The 19258-nt window shown below is 33.4% G+C and overlaps 1 protein-coding gene across 1 annotated transcript; it reads left to right on the top strand.

Annotated features, from left to right (window-relative positions):
- Positions 1-16818: 16818 nt before the first annotated feature.
- LOC143556230 (uncharacterized) lies at positions 16819-17744 on the top strand. Its single transcript, XM_077045610.1, has 3 exons — positions 16819-16979; positions 17072-17271; positions 17362-17744. The coding sequence occupies exons 1-3, from the start codon at positions 16819-16821 to the stop codon at positions 17742-17744; spliced, it is 744 nt and encodes a 247-aa protein (XP_076901725.1).
- Positions 17745-19258: the final 1514 nt, after the last annotated feature.

Below are 19258 nucleotides of genomic sequence, written 5' to 3'. Positions count from 1 at the left end.
TATGTATTTATACGATATGATACAGTACATTAGTCAAAATTCAACTTACAAGTTGTTTTTGAAACCGTGGACAAAATTCACACATCAACACATTGATTATAAACTTCAAAACAAGAAAGATACATAAAGTAATTTCCCATAACATGAACAACTTCAAAAGCACAACTTTGTAAGCCAAGTTTAAATCATTGAGAAAAGTACAAGAAAACTTTGAGGGTATCTTTCAATGCTACTCAAGTTTTATATCACAGTGCAGATTAATGACCACCTAAATCTCCTGCTGACTAGTCTGGTTGGTTAATCTTAATTGTCTTAGGCTGCAATTAGAAAACATCAAAATGGTAAAAACTGAACAAGATGCCCAGGTCGAATAATGGGTCAAAACTGGTTCGGTTAAAACGGGCCATTTTGTATGCAAGTTAAAACAATGAATTAGGCTTGTAAAGCGGACCATCAAACAAATTTTTGTATTGTGTTACACGTGATTACAAAAACAATATTATTACATAAATATCTTAATTGGACTTGTAAATGAATGTGAGAAGTTCGTTTAAGTCCGTTTATTTAATAAATAAAGGAACATGAAAAAAAAGTTCTTCATTTAGTTAAACAAACAAACATGTACACATGTCTCATTTGTCTTTTTAAACTTGTTCATGTCCATTTGTTTACATTCATTTTTTGTTCTTTAGTTTACATTAGTTTAAGTTCGTCAGTATATTCATTTAAAAATTTTTGGCCCATTACAACTTACTTAGTCTACTTTTAATAAATTATTAGGCACAACAAATTGTTCTTCATATTACTTTTAATTGGTTTTAGCTCAGTTAGTTCTTTCACGTTCAGCTAAGTTTGCTCGTTTATGTTCGTGAAACATTCATTTATATTGTTAACACCATGCTCATTTTTGTAAGGAAAAAATGTGAACAAGGAAACCTTGTTCGCTTTCTTGTTCGATCATTTGTCAGTCAAAGTTAAACAAACGAACAACAATATGCCCCGTTCGTGTTTGCTCGGTACCTTTACAAGCTTTATCTAAGTCATCTAAACAAGAGGTTTTTAGAAGGCTGTATACGTTTGGCTGTTTTCAGCCCGTTTGAGCAGTTAAACCCATTTGAAATTAAAAACCACCCATGAAAACAAAATCTGAATGGAAATGGTCATGAAACTCAGAGTTTTGACTTTTGAAGTCAACTTCATCTAATATATAAACGGAAATTCTTATCAAATAAAGTATACAAAAAAAGAAGAAAGTTTCCTATTTTTCATTTATTTAATTTATAGTTGAGAAGGAAAAAGAACCTGAATTGCAGCTTCATCATCAGTATATAGCTATAGCTGGTGATACCGAAATGACAGATGACTTTAAAGTCAACTGCTTAAGATAGTTGGACCCTGCAATATAACATCAAGCTGCCAACATTACTTCTAGATCCAAACTCTAGCAGAAACGTACAAACGTGTTTGGAATCGTGTATCTTAACGATGCTTAAAAACCTCTCACATAAATAAACTAAAAGTGTCCAATCAATCTGCTTGACCCTTTTCGTCCTATCTATCTAAATAGTGTATGTTGTATAAGTTTCTGTTAATAACAGTTCCAACCTGCAATAAAAAATCAAAGAAAACTAATAAAGCCTTACTTTTTATTAACAATTTCTACAACTTTTGAAACTCACACAAATTGATCACCAGATTGTTTAAATAATATTCAATCAAAACTCACACATATGACAAAATGTACACATAGAACACTTAAGAAACCACACCAAACACAACAAAATACTCAAAACACACAACATATAATGATGTTGACCCATAGGCCACTTAAATTTACAATGGACAGCACTTCAATTGGAACCATCACGTTTGTTATTTTTTGTCAAAACTGCTCATTGACTCATTCTTGTTTCGTTTTGGAAATTTATAAAAATTTTGACACACAAATCTGTTGCATTCGTCTGAAAGTCAAAATTGTAGTTGATTTTTAATATCAAAGAAGACCAGATTGTATATAAATGTGATTCAAGGGCATATTGGAATTCTTTTATTTCATGAAGGTTAATATAAAGAAAAGTATAATCTCTAGTAAGATATACCTTTTGCCAGTTAATTTTCTTTTTTTACAGGATGTTGCACAAGTGCACATTTTTTATTTATTTTCTCAAACCGGCTTCAGTCAACAAAGGTCAAAACTGGTTTGGGAAAAACTGGTTCAGGTTTGAAACCGCTTTGTGAAGCAGAAAATCACATATTTGGAACCAGGTCTTTATTAAAAAGATAACTTTCTTTAAAAGTAGGAAATTTAAACAAATGTAAAGCTAAATTTTAAATGGTACATCAAAAAGCTCTGATTTGTCTCAGCTGTATATTGGTCTACAAACGTGATTGGCCATTACCAAAACTTGGTAACACATAGGCTTGCTATGAGATTTGGTAGTTCAAGGGTCCGGCCCAAAAACACACTAAAATTGGTTTGACCCAAACCAACCCAACCCAACCAAGCGGTTATCAACAGTCAACTGATTTTGGCATTTTGTTTTTGTTTTATGTAACTTTCAAAAGTCAAAACTGACCAGTTTTCAAGTATGCGTGGCTGCTTATACTATAAAGCACGCCAGAAGGCTGGTATGTGGCCGACGGCGTAGGATAGGCTCCAGTGGTGGCTGGTGGATAAACCATGGAGGAAGGTGGCTGGGGAGGTGCAGAGTACATAGACAGTACTTGGGGTGTAACATGACAATTAGTGTTTCCATTGGCACCGGAATAGTGCATTATCAATCTTACCTCGCCACCATGCCTGTATATATATATATAGTTTATAAAACGAGTTATATATCTTATTAAAATATAAAAACACTCATATACATAAAAATGATGATGTGTGATGAAATAAATTAATTAATTACCTGCCATGTTTAGTGTGCAATGGCCATGAACTATATATCATCGAGACCACATGAACAAGTCACCATTAATATATATTTGGTACAATTAATAATATTAATCATTCTGATTATGCACGAAACCAATAGGTAAATGCTGCAGCGGGTCAAACTCAAAACAAATAGCTAGCTATGAGAGACAGATGCAACGATGGTTCTCTGATATAAACATCTCTAATTCAAATAACAAATCTCCATTAATCATAAATGTTATGCTGATTCATCAACCTGACTCACACCTCAGAAATACATAAAAAAACATTTTACCTTTTAACAGCTTCCCACATCGGCTAGTGTTATGTAATAAGGTGGGTAAATAAGAAACCTGATGGATTGAAATGTTATCACCGGGGTGCATGAGGGTGCTGTGGCTCTGCATGTTTTGTTAAACCCTAAACCACCCCGATCAACTCGGAGGTTCCTGTGGATATAGGTTTCTTTTACTGGGTTTTCCTTGACCATTTACAATAAAGGTAAAACTCGAGATTATGCAGAACCATAGCGCTTGGTGGAACCCTCGAGTTTGACTAGAAGGTGATGCATCATTGGTATGTTGGATAACATATCTATTCCTCGTCAGTCTAGCGCACCCATTTTTACAAAATAATTTTTAAGGTGATAATTTTGATGCTTATAAAGCAAGTGTTGATTTACTTTATACCGAAATGAATTGTAAAAATCATATATTTGAAATAATCGAATAGTTTGAAATTATGATTTTTTAGTTTATATTGTTGAAATAATCGAACAATTTGGTGCACCAGTGTTGTAGTTGAAAGAATGAAAGAAAAGAGTTTTTTTTTTAAATGGAGACAATTGTAAGGTACTAATTCCCATCAATAGTTTTCATGGTTCACTTTGTATTCTGTTTGTGTATCATAATAAAGTGGCTAAAATGTACTCTACATTCTGTTATTATTTACAAAATGATAACTTTTTAGAATGATAGGACACTCATGCAACTGTCTTAGCGGGTATTTTGGTTTGTTTGAAAATGATGAAGATAGGAATTACCTAGCTAAATTGGTATTTTTGTGCAATTTTGACTTTTTATTAGTCAAGGTTAATTTGCGAGATGATTGACTTTTTTGGTCAGCTTTGGTCGGTTGAACAAAAAAGACATTTAGAAAGTTGGATTAATTTCAAGTTCCAAACCGTCGTCCAAATGTTAAACAATCAAACCACATAAATATCTAATCAACCGAACCTGCTGATATACTCCAGTTTGAATTATCCGATCAGTTTGAATTATCCGAACCTGCTGATATACTCCACTAAAACAACTATCAAATATAGTTTGGCTGTTTTTTTGTCCCTACGATTTATTTATTTTCCATCTAGAACTTAAAATTAGGGATTTGCAGAATATATATTCAAAGTATATATATTCTCAACAAACTTTTTATTTTTATAGACCCAACAACGTCATTTAAAGAAAATCAATCTTTTTTACATAAATATACAACCGAATATAAAGTTTAATGAGAATATTTGAAAAAAAAAGATTGATATTAGTTTATTAGAGATGAGATATATATGCACCCAAATATTTTATATTCATTTAGCAATGGTAATATTTATGCACCCAAACAAGATCTAAACATGAGGTTTGAGGAGTGCGATCAACCTTAGAGACAAAATGTTTAAGGATTAGTCGCTCTAAGACGGAGTACATCCACTGTGATTTTGGGGGGGTAAATGACAATGATGACACACAGATCACCATTGAAGGGCAGGTGGTACCGCATGTAACGAAGTTCAAGTATCTAGGATCCTTTGTTCAGAGCGATGGGGAATTAGACAGTGATGTGACCCATCGAGTCCAGGTAGGATGGTGCAGATGGAAAGCAGCCACAGGTATATTGTGCGACAAGAGTTTCCCAACTAAACTAAAGGGAAAATTTTATAGGGTCGCAGTTAGACCTGCAATGCTATATGGAACAGATTGCTGGGCCATCAAGAAGGCACAAGTGCGGAAGATGGAGGTAGCCGAAATGAGAATGATACGATGGATGTGTGGGCACACAAGGTTAGACCGAATAAGAAATGTTGTGTTTCGGGAGAGATTAGGGGTAGCGAACATATCAGACAAGATATGAGAGTGGAGATTGAGATGGTTTGGACATGTGAAGAGAAGACTTTCGATGAATCCTGTTAGATCCGTAGAAAACATGACTATAGAGGGGAGGAGAGGTAGAGGACGACCGAAATTGACTTGGGATGAGAGGATTAGACGTGATTTGATAGACCTAAACCTCTCAGAGGACATGGTTGGAGATAGGAATTCTTGGAGAAGTAAGATTAAAGTTAAAGATTTTTAGGGAGAAATGAGCACATTAAGGCTTCTATTCATCTTATTTTAGTATGTGTATTATTATTTTATTATTACTATTATTGTTTTTATTAGTACTATTATTATTATTATTATTATTATTATGTCATTTACTTTATAATGCATCATACATATGTATTACAGAGCTGAAGGTCTCTCTGGAAGCCACCTCTTTATCCCGTTGGATAAAGGTGGGTGTGCCTATATCCCACCCTCCCCAAACCCTACTTATAGCTTTGCTGTTGGTGGGACTTAACTGAGTATGATTGATTGATTGTTGATTGAATGGTAATATTTAAATTCAAATTTTGATTTAATCTAGGTTGTATCTTTACCTATTATAGGTAAATATATAGCATCATCGCAACCTCTGTTTTTTCAACATCCACCAATACGAGTTGAACGTTCAGATCAAATCTTTCAATCCAGCTACATACGTTATGTTAGATTATTGTTATATTTAAATTAGCTGATGTTATAAACAAATACTGTTAGTGTTGTTGGTTATATAATAATTAAATCAAGCTATTAACCTCATGAATACTAATTTTGTTGATGGGTTTGTTTGATATTGTAGTTTGATTAGTTTCCGTTAGATATCACCTTCCTGTTTTTATCCTTTTTAAATCTTGATGTTCAAATAAGTTGTGCTACAATTCTTGAATACTGTAGTACTTTTAATTGATTGTTATCATTTTGTCTATTTTAAGTTACACAGGGCATCTTAGTGGTGGTATAAAAAAGCCCAACCACATCACCACCGTGTAGGCATGGGGGATTTTACGTTTTGTGCGTATTGGTTTTAAGCATATATAATAATTAATTAAATAATTAAAAGTTAAAAAAAAAAGATGTATATGTTGGTGAGATGCATGAATTTGGTATCTTACTATCTTAGCAAGATTTTTAGATGTATTGACTATTGAGTATTTATTTTAAGAAATTTCAAGTGCTACCGAACGGGCCTGTGTTCTTTTAATTTTGCTATATCCATGCATTACGGACATCATAGATGCTATTCTATTTATTAATTTAGGATATCCAAGTAAAAGCAATAAGCTGCAAGAAAAACCAATTATTGTTATTTCTATGTGTGATTCTAAAGATCAGAAGATGAATTTGTATGTCATAATTAATGCTCACTTTCAACTTACTTTCAAAGTACATGTTCAGCCATCCTTAACTCAGTTTGATTTGCTTAAATCATGTTATGTAAAATTACATCTACAATATGCTAATTATATTTGCCTATATTCATTTTTCTCGCGTAATTGTAAAACAAAGAGATTCAAAACGAAATTGGTGTTTGGTTTATATACGCGGAAACCGAGCTCAAAGTGTTGGTTATTAGTATTTTTAACATTTAGATTTTTTGTATTTGTATGATTTCTTTTGTTTTTGTTGTGTCAATGTTTACAGTTTTGTTCACCTTTTAATTATAGACACTATCTAATTTTCTTTATATGATGTTTACATAGCATAATTGATACCAAAAAGTTCAAGATGTTGATTAAATTAAAATCTAAAAATTTTCTTTTCATTTCGTCATTTTGTCTCCTTTAACATATAATAATAGTAAAAGACTTCTATCTATATGAAATATGAGACGGAACCCCAAGGAAAAATAACTAAGTCTTTTTGGGGAATATTGGAGAAGAAAAAGACGTTTTTACTGTATTTAAGAAAAAAAGTAATTTTATTTACTAGATCATTGTACATTTAAATATGTATTATCTTATTGATTATAATAGAATGATAAAATGAAGGAGATTTTCCAATGCGAGATATGTCGATATAGTTGCCAGGTTTGTGAACAATAACTTTTGATCATACATATAATTATTGTTTATTTTTACAGTAGCATTTATTGTATGTAGTCATTGTTTATAATAACGTTAATCACCATCAATATGCATGTACCGAGTTCCTTTTGATCAAGATTCAACAGGATCGTTGTCGATAACTTTATGGCAAGGACAAGTTGTTCAGATGTTCAATATTAGAAATTGATAAAGGAAAGTTTTGTTATACGAACATTACAAAATATCATTAAAATATGTGATTTAGTTTTTACAATTAAATAATAATTAGAGATTTGTAGTTAACGGATATTTTTTCAAAGATGTGCTAATAATGATGTAATTCCTGAAGAAGTAGAGGCTCTTAGGGTCAAATTTATGCTTTTCAGATCAACATTCAACGGTACAACATTGATAAAGGAGGGTCTTCTACAATATCTTTGAACTTACCAAAAACCCTAACATATTAAGTGAGCTTACAAAATAAACATGAATTAAATCTGGTAAGATATTTTATAAATAACTTACTGTTTTTTGGTTTATACATGTTTAAGATTTCCTATATTTACCACATACCGTATTTGATAATATGTAGAATTTGAATATATTCGTTTAAAAGTCATAGGAACCACCTTTAGATTAAGATGAAGATACCGTTACACTTCCTGTTGTAAACTTATCTAATAAGGTATGCAACATACATTAATTTTGTTAGAATGATTGTAAGTATATATGTAATTTATGCAATTTTATAATACTACAAATTTCTTTCTTAGGATTATGCTAATATTGAGAATGATGATGTCACACCTTTAGAAAGAAACATATCAAAGGCTTCAACTGTTAACAAACAAAACAAGAATGCGGAACCTGTGAAGAGGAAGCTCTAAGACGTGTATGATGTTGATTCCCCACTGTAATAGTCAACTTCAAAACCAAAAAGATCTTCAAAAGTTCAAGATGTTGGCAAGAACAAACTCTTAACCCCTAAGAAGGAGAAATAAATAATCGTCCTAAAAACTAAATATTATGTGAAGAAAATTAAATTTGGACTCCAGGAGAGGGAAAAATGATTCAATATCCAATATGCCCACATCATCAAATTTAAACCTCTTAACTACTACCGGAACTTCTACTATTAGACATCCAAACACATGTATCATAAACTTTGTATTTAATTTACCTTTTGTTGATTAACTAATAACCAATTTTTCCATACATTTTTAGGCATTCAAATAAACAATTTTGCGTCCAAACATACGCGTATAACGAGGAAAATAAAAAGGATAATAAGAGAAGAAAAAAACAATGTACAACTGAGAATATCAGGTTTAATGGGATCTCAAAAGGTTTGTTTATTTATGTGATGTTTGTACATTAATTAACATATATATTTACAAATTCATAAAAGCATATATATTTTCATTTTTTAATTTTTAATTATCACTTACAATATTATGATTATGCATTTAGTAGAATTTTATGAATTTATGATGTAGGGTAACAAAATTAACATCTCAACAACAATAATTTATGGATTTAGTAGAATTTTATGAATTCATGATGTATACTAACAAACATAGCATCATAATATACAATACAATTAAAGAACATTAAAAAGTAATTGTTTAAATACAATCAAATTCATTATACAAGCAATAAACTATTAGCCGTCTACCTATTTTACAACCCATATCTTATCTAGACAAAGTAATTAGGTAGAAGACTAAAACATCTATCTCCAACATAAGAAGACCAAATAATACCTTATAATCTGAAATGAAAATAACACTCAAGTGTACAAAAACAAACATAAAATCATAGCGATAAACCTTCAACCCATAGGATATAAAAACCACAAGTCGGTTCCAAAAAGATTCACAAACAAATTCATTTACCCCAGCTTCAAACCACCCATACATTAACAATCATATAAGAACTTTACAACGACCATGAAAACAACATATTAACAAAAAAAACTTCAATAATTAGATTTTATACATTCATTTAACCTTTAATTTTAATACCTAAACATATAGAAACATGAAAAATATTTATTCATAACAATTTAAAAAAAAATATCTAAAAGAAACCCGCGTAACACGCGGGCTAAAAACTAGTGATTATATATACCCAAACACAATAATGTATGAATTATATTGCATTCGTAACAAATCAAATATTTGAAACAGTCGTAAACATTAATCATGACTTTGTTTTTTATATTTAAATTTTAAAACAATGGATTATTCTTTAACCAATTCCTTAGGTAGTTACAAATACTTGTCACATAGAATTCAATAACTAGCCTCACTGGCATATGATAAAAGATATTCTGGCAAACCTCAGTCAAAATGGGAAGTGATAATTATACTCCAAACAGTCGTACTACTCAAACATGATCGAGTTGAAAACCGATATTTAATATTCGATTTTCTATATCATGTATATAGTTGCTATATTACTTCAAGGGATTAATTTGGGGATAATTATTCATGTACAAAATATAAGAACGTAAGAAACAATATCAATATACCAAAAATTTTTGAGAACGTAATAAACAAAACCAAAAACCTTTGAACATGATCACCAACATTCCTGAAGATTGGAGCAGCAATATATAGGATTTGGAATATATAGGCTTCAAGTGCTAGCTATGGAGAGAAAAAGAAATAAGCATTGTGTGTAGTAGCTGAAGTTAAAAAATGTTGATATCCTATATATAGATATATCTAACATTTTGACTCAAATGAAGATGGATGGTCTTTTCAATTGTAAGACGAAATACATACATATGCGGATTAAACGTTGATTGTTTTCTAACAAGGAAGAAGGGGACAATTAATTTCTTGTTGAATGTCGGTCTAAGTGGTTTGCATGGGCGAGATGATTCATTAATAGTCCAGAAACACAGATGGAATTGCTTCCGTGATGATAGCGAGCTTGTTTTGTTGTATTCTTGAAAAGGTGGGGAGAACCCTTTGGCCATGCATACGATTAATGCTCCGATGATGATAATTACAACATCTCTATCTCAAGGAAAAAACTTTATGAGAAATGTTCGAATCCTTGGCCGACGAATCGGGTTTTGTGAACCGAAAGGAGTTGGCTAGAGATGATGTGATCAGGAGAATGCTCTCACCACCGAGCAACACTTGGTGGATAACTTAGGTCGGTGTCACCCCGGCAGAGCCTCCGATTGGACTAGTAGATCCGAGTCTCAAGGTACACGTGAACAGTGAAACCACTGGGGATACCGATGGGTTTTCCCAAGGATGACAATTCAGATGTCAGGAGCGTGCGTGGAAACTCAACTCTTGCTTTTGATTCTACCTAGCGGGCCTGAGGTCAATGGGTGGGCATTCTCTAGACAATGATCTGCCATAAATTATTGGGTCCATTCCAGTTATCAGTAACTTACCAATCTATTCTCTCTCAAGGTCGAGGAACAAGAGTCCTATTCCCATATCAAAAACCTCTAACTTGAATTCTGGTTACTTTACCCAATCGACGATGAGAGGTAGGCATATTTTGAGGAGGGCTAGATCAGTCTCAGTTGGCTCCAAAAAATCACACTCTGTTGTTTCGTCTTATGACTCACATGATTCGATAGGGAATGAAGTCATTAGCGCTATTCGAGTTGGCGAATCTGTCGCTTTTAATTTACAAGGATAGGAGGTTTTGATTAGGAAAACAATTGTTAGTGAAGGTGTCCTAGGTGGTTTATTATGAATTTAATGTCTATTAATTGTAGGGGTATAGGTGCTAGCTAGGGGCGTAGATAAATTGAAATGGATTCGGGGTTTGAGGAGGTATAACAATATTAACCTGCTTTGCGGGCAAGAATCTCAGTTGGTTAACACGATTGATATTCCTTCAGATAAGCTTTGGGGAACTCCCCTTTCGTTTCGACGGCCATGGGGTCGTGTGGCAGATCAGGGGGTCTCTTTTGCTTGTTTCACTCTGGTTAAAGAAATAAAGCATAGGAACTTCATTCTTCTTTCAAGTATGTGGGTGGGTTTGGAGATTCGTTTAAATTTTGTGAATGTGTATGTGCCTAAGGTGTAATACTCGGCAAAAATTATCTTTAATGTAATCATGATTAGCATCATAATATCTTTTTATGAATAAAATCTTCTTTATTAAGATTCAAAATTTTGCAAAGTCAACAAAAAGTCCAAATTTTGACACGTAATAAGCATAACGTGAAATAACCTCGGGCAGCGGGCCAGAAAGTAAATAAATCGTTAATATGATTAAATGGCCCCAAAAATTTAGAATATATGTTAAAACGTTGGAGACAATGTATAAACATATCTTTAGAAGGCTCAAATCGCAAAAAAACTGATAAATGAGTAAGCAAAAGTCAGTACAGGACCCGGAATGGACCCGACACAAACTATTTTCAGAAAAATAGTTTTTATAGTCCATATTGTCAGGAATTTGATTTCGTACAAAGCCTGATAAAAATTATTAAAAATGGGATCCGATTGATTATCTAAAACTCGCAATACGTTAAACCAATTAACCAAACTATTTATATTATAACCCAACCCCTTCAACCCCCCCCCCCTCTTGGCCGACCCCCATGCCACATCACCACCTCCACTTCCTCCAATAGCCATCCTCCATATCACTCACCTAATGATTACCATGTTCTAGAAGGACTGTGTTGTATCAATCCAACTCATCTACATAAACCCCCCTATTATCCAATTCACCACTCTACTCCTCCCTTACTCTGTCTATATACACGACACACACACAAACACATTCACGATCACAAATTCAAACTCTAAATCATCAAACATACACTCACAATCAAGCTTTGATCAAAAACATTGAATATTAAACCACTAGGAAGAATATTAGGAGGAAGGCTCATCACACTCACACCACATTCTCATCCTCATCTCAAAATCTCTAAGAACACAAGTAAGTTTTGTTCTTAAGTTGATTTCTAGGGTTAAATATGTTAGATTAGGTGTTCTTGAGTTGAGATTGAGCTTGAAAGTTTGAAATTATGGATGTTGGTGTGTGTGTATGTGAGCCGTGTATATGTAAGAGGAAGGATTGAACCCACTTACACATGCATACATTCATCTTGAAGTTCATACATTGATTTCTAAGATTGATTAGAAGCATTGTTGGAATACTTAATAGTTGGGTATAATCATGGATGAAATTATTGTTAGAGTTTTATGTTAGGATAAATCTTGGTTAGTTATTGATTATTAGGATTGATGATATGAACATAAATCATAGAATCGTTAGTATTAGAGTTGAATATAGCAAGAACTTGTTCATAAATTTGCAATTTGGGGATTTTTGGATTTCTTGGATTAATTGATAGTGGATTAATGAAACTTGAAAGTGATATGGATTAATGTTATTGAATATTGAATAGGGTATATGCTAGTAAATTTATAAAACTGCTAGATAATACTTGAAGATTGTTAAAATTATTAGATTGCTAATTAAGGAAAATTTGTTGAATGAAAAGTTGAATCCTTGATTTTGATATGAATACTTAGCATATACGTGTTTTATATATAATGAATTGTATACTTGAGCTAAGATAGGATACATTTTTAAAGTATAGATTGGTTTAGAATATTGATCAAATTGTCACTTACTTACTAGTAATAGAAACGTTATAGCTTGATTAATTGAAAGATCAAAACTTGAAGAACATTAGGGTGCATGAAACTATATCAAACTAGTTGAATGATATAAACATATATTCATACTTAATCATGATTGGAAGATTGAATTAGATATAATTATCAAAAACTAAAAGTTACTATAATAGGAAACTATGTTAATTAAACACTTAGGAAATTCATAAGAATGGTGAAATGCATGAACTAATGATTTGATGATTTGAATGTCTTGATTATTTGATGATACGGAATGACTTGATGATTAGATAATGATAGGAATAAACACAAAGTTGTTAATTGATTCTTGAAAAGGACTTACATGATTGCACACATGTTAGAATCTTCCAAATGAGAATAAAGAATATAGTTGTTAAGTATTGATTTGGCTTGTTGTGGGAATCATAATAGTAGGTTGAAATCTGGATTTTTAAGTCTTATTATAATGTTTGTTCATATAAGAAATGATAATCTTGATTAGTGATGTTATTATTAAACTTAAGTTATGAATTAGAAGCTTGAAATTGGGTTAAATGTGTTATGTGAAACTATGTGAACACATCTGGAGTTAAGGATGAATTATGTGTTATAATGTGTATATTTATTTCATAGGATTATTGGTGTGAACGTACTTGACTCATTTTACTTATCGGTAACTTTAACGGTCGAAAAATCGCCTTTTAAACGTGAACTGACACGGCAATTAGGGACTGTTTTAGAACAGCCCCTAAAGTTGTAAAATACTCATATATAACAAAAGTTAATATATGAGAAGAGGACAAGATAACAAAACTTAGTCCTAAACGGTTCGTGTCGTGAAAACCGACACAAAAACGTTAAAAAGTTGTTATTTTAAGAAAATATTAACAAAAATGAAAATAACATATTTTTGTAAAATAACTTCTAAAACTTAACTAATATATTTGTAACAAGTACTTTTCAAGATTTAAAAGTTATATTTTATACGAAAAGTCGAACGGTTCGTTTTTAAAACGCGAAACCGACAAAACCGACAAGATTCATTTATAATAATAATTTAATATTTTCTTAAAACTTTCCAGCAGCTGAAACTTTAATATTTTATTATATTTATATATTTACTTTATATATTAATTAATTTAGTTATTAAGACAATAGTTAACGAAACCCGAACTATACGTACTCGTTAACTTAATAGGAACTTGCTTGATTATGTGCTTATGTGGACATTAGACTAGGACTAACAATTTAAAGATTTTTATAAACTAAAACTCAAACCAAATATTATTAACAAAACGCGTACTAATATAGGACACCCGATTTTTGGAACGAAAAGCTTCAACAGTGAGTTTCTCTATCGACTCCTCGTTTTCGAAATGATTTTTATTATGTTTTGGGGGAAGCATATTCTTTCTACTGATTTTATTGAAATTCTTTTATAAATCATTTTATTTTACATACCTTTTAAAAAGTGGGATGAGTCAACAATTTATTAAATAACTGTTAACCGAATTAATAAGGGCACATAAATGTTGGTAGATCTATCGGGGTGACGCCCCCCATTTATAATCGTGTTGGGTTAAAAATGGGAATATTTTGAGTATGGTAGGTATCGAGTTATCAATTTTGATAGTCATACATTTGTTGTATTCCTTGCTAGTCTACAACAGTACGAATTGTTTAAAAGATAGAATGCTTCGTTTTTATGACGAGTTCGATTATTAAAGATTTTAAAGATACAATTTCCATGTTAAAAGAACGGTAGGAAAAGATTACCACCGTTGCTTATGGTAATAGATGATAAAAGAATGGTCGTTGAACCATTGTATGAAAATAATTAATAAGTATTCGTTTACTTTATTTCTCGATAAATTGATATAATATTGTTATAATAAATTTTATGATGACTTGAATTGGAATTTCGGTTGCCTTATTTTCATTTCAATATATATATATATATGTATTATATATGAACAAATTTTATGTGTGTGTGTAAATATATATGTTAGTATATATATTTATATATATATATGTATTATTTTCAATGAAGAGAACTCACCAACATTCGTGTTGACGCTTATTTTAATATGCTTTTCAGGTAAGTGATGCCTTTGAGGAGACAAGGAAAAGAGAGCGTTGGTTGTGTGTTTGAATAATGTAGGAACCATGATTTTAATAAACCGTGCAGTAGCACGTGTATAACTCTGATGATGTAATGGATCTTTTGTTAAATAAAAGTTAAAACTTTTAATTAAATATTCTTGCTCTATTTTAGTTGGCTATCGGCATTTGTCACGAACCGAACGACTTAAGTCTTCCGCTGGCTTAATTAAGATATTCAGGGTGTGACAGAAGTTGGTATTAGAGCCAATTGTTATAAAGAATTAGAAAATTTAAGATTTTCTAAATTATAACTGTATATTCAAGCACACGTAAAATATATGTATAAGTATTTATTACTAACTTTGTCTAATATGCTTTTCAGATGGCGCCACCACATGTTATAGTGACAGATTCAGAGACTAGTGATGACGGGGCACCAGGATCCCCGATTGTGTTCCGGCCCGTGGTTGATTTAGTTCATCCTGGTTCGAGTTCGAGGGCTACACCCCTTAGGGTGTACTCTTGAAAACGAACCCGAGCTGACTATGAAGTGAACACCTCATTCGTGACCCCACCACTGAATGATGCGTCAAGACCATCACCGTCTCCCTCACAGGATCCGGTGGTAGTGCAAGGTCCCATAGATGGCGACCGTATCACATCCCTTGAAGGGAGGGTGGCGGCCTATGAGATCATCATCCATGATCTCATAAACCGTCTTGGTGCAGTTTAACATAAACAGGGTGGTGACGACCAGTTATACAATGCCCTGTGTCACTTTGTGTTTGCCATCGAGAACCGTGAGGTGAACACAAAGGCGCGGGTAGGAAGCTTGGAGTCCAAGAATGAGGTTATTGGACCTTGTGAACATTACTTGATGGGCCTACATTAGATTAGGCTCATAAGTATTGTTTGCTAGTTGATGTAGGATGTTATGTACTTAACTTAAAACTTGTTATCTTTTGTTACTTTAGCTATGGTGGGTGGATGATATTAAGGTGTAGTATGTATTACACCTATTTTTGTATAATTTCTTTTTGGTAGTAATAGAAACCCCCCCTGTATGGTTATTTAGATTATGAGTTATGTTATGTTAATCTTTTAGTATAGAATTTTTTCAAAACTAACAAAATATATTTTTTCTAAAAGAAATCATGGCGCCTAAAACAAGACGAACTATAACCAATTAAGCATCCGGGATTACCATATTCTCAAGAAAAGTTAGCACAATTAATAGTCCAACATGTAAACACGGCACTCAATCAACGTGAGGCTAATCGTAATCCAAGCCAAACCACCCGAAGCACCACGAATAACGAAACGGAGAGACTCTTAGAACCTAAAGTCTAAACGACAATCCCTTAGGTAGCACGGTACATAGGTTTTCATACAAAAATTTTCAAGGTTGTGGACCGAAAGAATTTACTTGAGCCGAAGGACCTTTAGAGATTATCATATGGATTGAGAAAATGGAATTCGTCATGAAAATCAGTAATTGCACCCCCTTGAAAGAATAAAATATGGGGTATGTTCATTCCGTGATGAGGCACTCGAATGGTGGAACTCCTTAATCCAAAATTTAGGAGAAGACACCGCTTACTGTCTAACCTGGGAGGAAAAAGAGATTATATTGAAAGAATACTGTCCCCGAAACGAACTCCAGAAAATCGAATACGAATTCTGGCAGTTAAAGATGGAAGGTGCCGACATCGGAGGATATACCTCGCGATTCAACGCATTGGCACGACTGGTACCCCGTCTGGTTACGCCTGAATATGCACGAATAGAGAGGTATATCTGGGGCTTAGATCCCAAAATCCGAGTAGTGGTCACCTCATCTAAACCAACTACCATCCAATCAGCCAGAAAATTGGCAAAATCCTTGATTGATAATGCAGTTCGTATGGGAATACTGAAAGACACTGGAAAGAAAACAGTCACCCGAGAGGCGAACCCAGCCTGTATGAATCACAAACCCGGCGAACTCAAGCGAAAGTGGAATGGGAACCCCGGAGGACAGTTCAAGAAGAACTATGGTGCTGGAAGGATGTTTGCTGCTAATGCAAGAGAACCTAGAGGAAGCTTTGGACGAACGCCCTCTTGCAACAAGTGAGGAAAAAATCACGTTGGTGATTGTTGGAGATGCAACCAGTTTGGACATGTAACTCGCGACTGTTACGCCAAGATCATACCATCCGGTTCGGGAAACCAAAACTCGAGATGTTTTGAATGCGGTGTTATAGGACATTATAGGAAATACTATCCCAAACTCAAAGGTCAAAACACCAAAGGCAAGGCATTCAAGATAAATGCGAAAAAGGCCAGGAAGGATTCATTTGTGGTCACCGGTACGTTTCTTGTGAATAATCATTATGCTTATGTGCTTTTCGATACCGGAGCCGACCTAAGCTTTGTTTCCAAACAATTCGAACCCTTGTTAGGAGTAGAAACCAGTAAGTTAAATACCAAATAGTCTATCGAATTAGCTAATGTAAAGTTAATAGAAACAAGTGAAGTCGCACGTAACTGTAACATTCTATTAGTAAACCATGAGTTCAATATCGATCTTTTACCCGTCGAATTAGGCAGTTTTGATATAGTCGTGGGAATGGATTGGCTGTCCAAGAATGGAACTGAGATAATATGCCCGGGAAAGCTAGTTCGTTTACCAATCCAAAATGGTGAACCCCTGAATATCCAATGCGATCAATATAATTTCGAATTAAAACTCTCCGGTATCATGAAAACCCGTAAAATGCTACGTAAAGGAGATCTGACATTTCACGTTAGTGTAGTTGATATAAAAGTCAAAGAGCAAAAAATAGACGATATTCCTGTAGTCCCAGACTTTCCAGAAGTTTTCCCTGAATATTTTTCTGGATTACCTCCTCAGCGACAGGTTAAATTCAGAATCGATCTGGTTTAAGATGCTTCTCCGATAGCTCGATCTCCATACAGATTAGCACCATCGGAAATGCAGGAGCTATCCAATCAGCTTCAAGAATTATTGGATAAAGGATTCATAAGACCAAGCTTCTCACCTTTGGGACCTCCAGTCTTATTCGTGAAAAAGAAAGACGGCTCTTTTTGGATATGTATCGATTACCGAGAACTGAACAAACTCACCATTAAGAATCGGTACCCACTACTGAGGATTGGTGATTTGTTTGACCAGTTGCAAGGATCTAGTTATTACTCAAAGATTGATATGCGATCCGAATATCACCAATTACGAGTTGCAGAAGAAGATATTTATAAAACTGCTTTTAGAACTCGATATGGCCATTATGAATTTTTGGTAATGCCATTTGGACTAACGAATGCACCTGCGTTATTCATGGACCTTATGAACAGATTTTGTAAGCCATACTTGGATAAATTCGTGATAGTATTTATAGATGGTATACTTATTTATTCACGAACCAAGGAAGAGCTTGAGCAACACTTGAAATTAATTCTAGAATTGCTAAAGAAAGAAAAGTTATATGCCAAGTTCTCTAAATGTGATTTCTGGTTTCGAGAAGTCTACTTTCTAGGGCATGTAATTAATAAAAACGGTATTCGTGTTGATCCCACAAAAATTGAAGTAATTAAGAATTGGGAGACACCAAGGTCGCCCATTGAAGTGTGACAATTTTTACGATTGGCTGGTTATTACCATAGATTTATCGAAAACTTTTCTTCCATAGCTCAACCTTTAACCCAGTTAACCCAGAAGGACAAGAAATACGATTAGACTGAGAAGCAAGAAGAAGCTTTCCAGCTACTTTTTAGTGCACCAATCCAGCCACTTCCCAAAGGAACAGACGGATTTGTAGTTTATTGTGATGCTTCACGATTAGGACTCGGATGCGTGCTTATGCAATGAGATAAAGTGATAGCCTATGCATCACGACAACTCAAGGTGCAGGAAAAGAATTACACAATCAATGATCTGGAACTAGGAGCTATGGTATTTGCCCTCAAATTCTGGAGGCATTACCTATATGGCACCAAGTGCATGATCTTCACCGACCACAAAAGTCTCCAGCACATGTTTGATCAAAAAGATCTTAATATGAGACAGCGAAGGTGGGTAGAACTACTCAACGACTGCGACATTCGCTACCATTCCGGTAAAGCAAATGTTGTAGCTGGTGCCTTGAGTATAATAGAAAGAGTAAAACCACTTCGTGTCTGTTGATGTGCCCAAAATTATACATATTTATCGCACATTCTTTACCTTGTTTCACACTCATTTAATGGAAATTTAATGAAAATTAGTGGGATTATATAATTATACATGATTTTGTGAATGTCCAGGGTATTTGGCGAATTATGAGTATTCTGGTGGGTTTATATGAAAATTCAAGACAAACATGATCATGTATTTGGAATGGTATGATCATGTTATTGTTTATTTTGGAAAACCTAGGACCTGCTTTTCTTCCTAAAGAATTT

The sequence above is a fragment of the Bidens hawaiensis genome, unplaced genomic scaffold (assembly GCF_021521415.1).
Source record: "Bidens hawaiensis isolate Kalapana, Puna unplaced genomic scaffold, B.hawaiensis_p1.1 tig00018485_1, whole genome shotgun sequence".
Taxonomy (NCBI): Eukaryota; Viridiplantae; Streptophyta; class Magnoliopsida; order Asterales; family Asteraceae; genus Bidens; species Bidens hawaiensis.
Note: the sequence above shows the minus strand (reverse complement) of the source record. Positions and strands in the feature narration are given on the sequence as shown.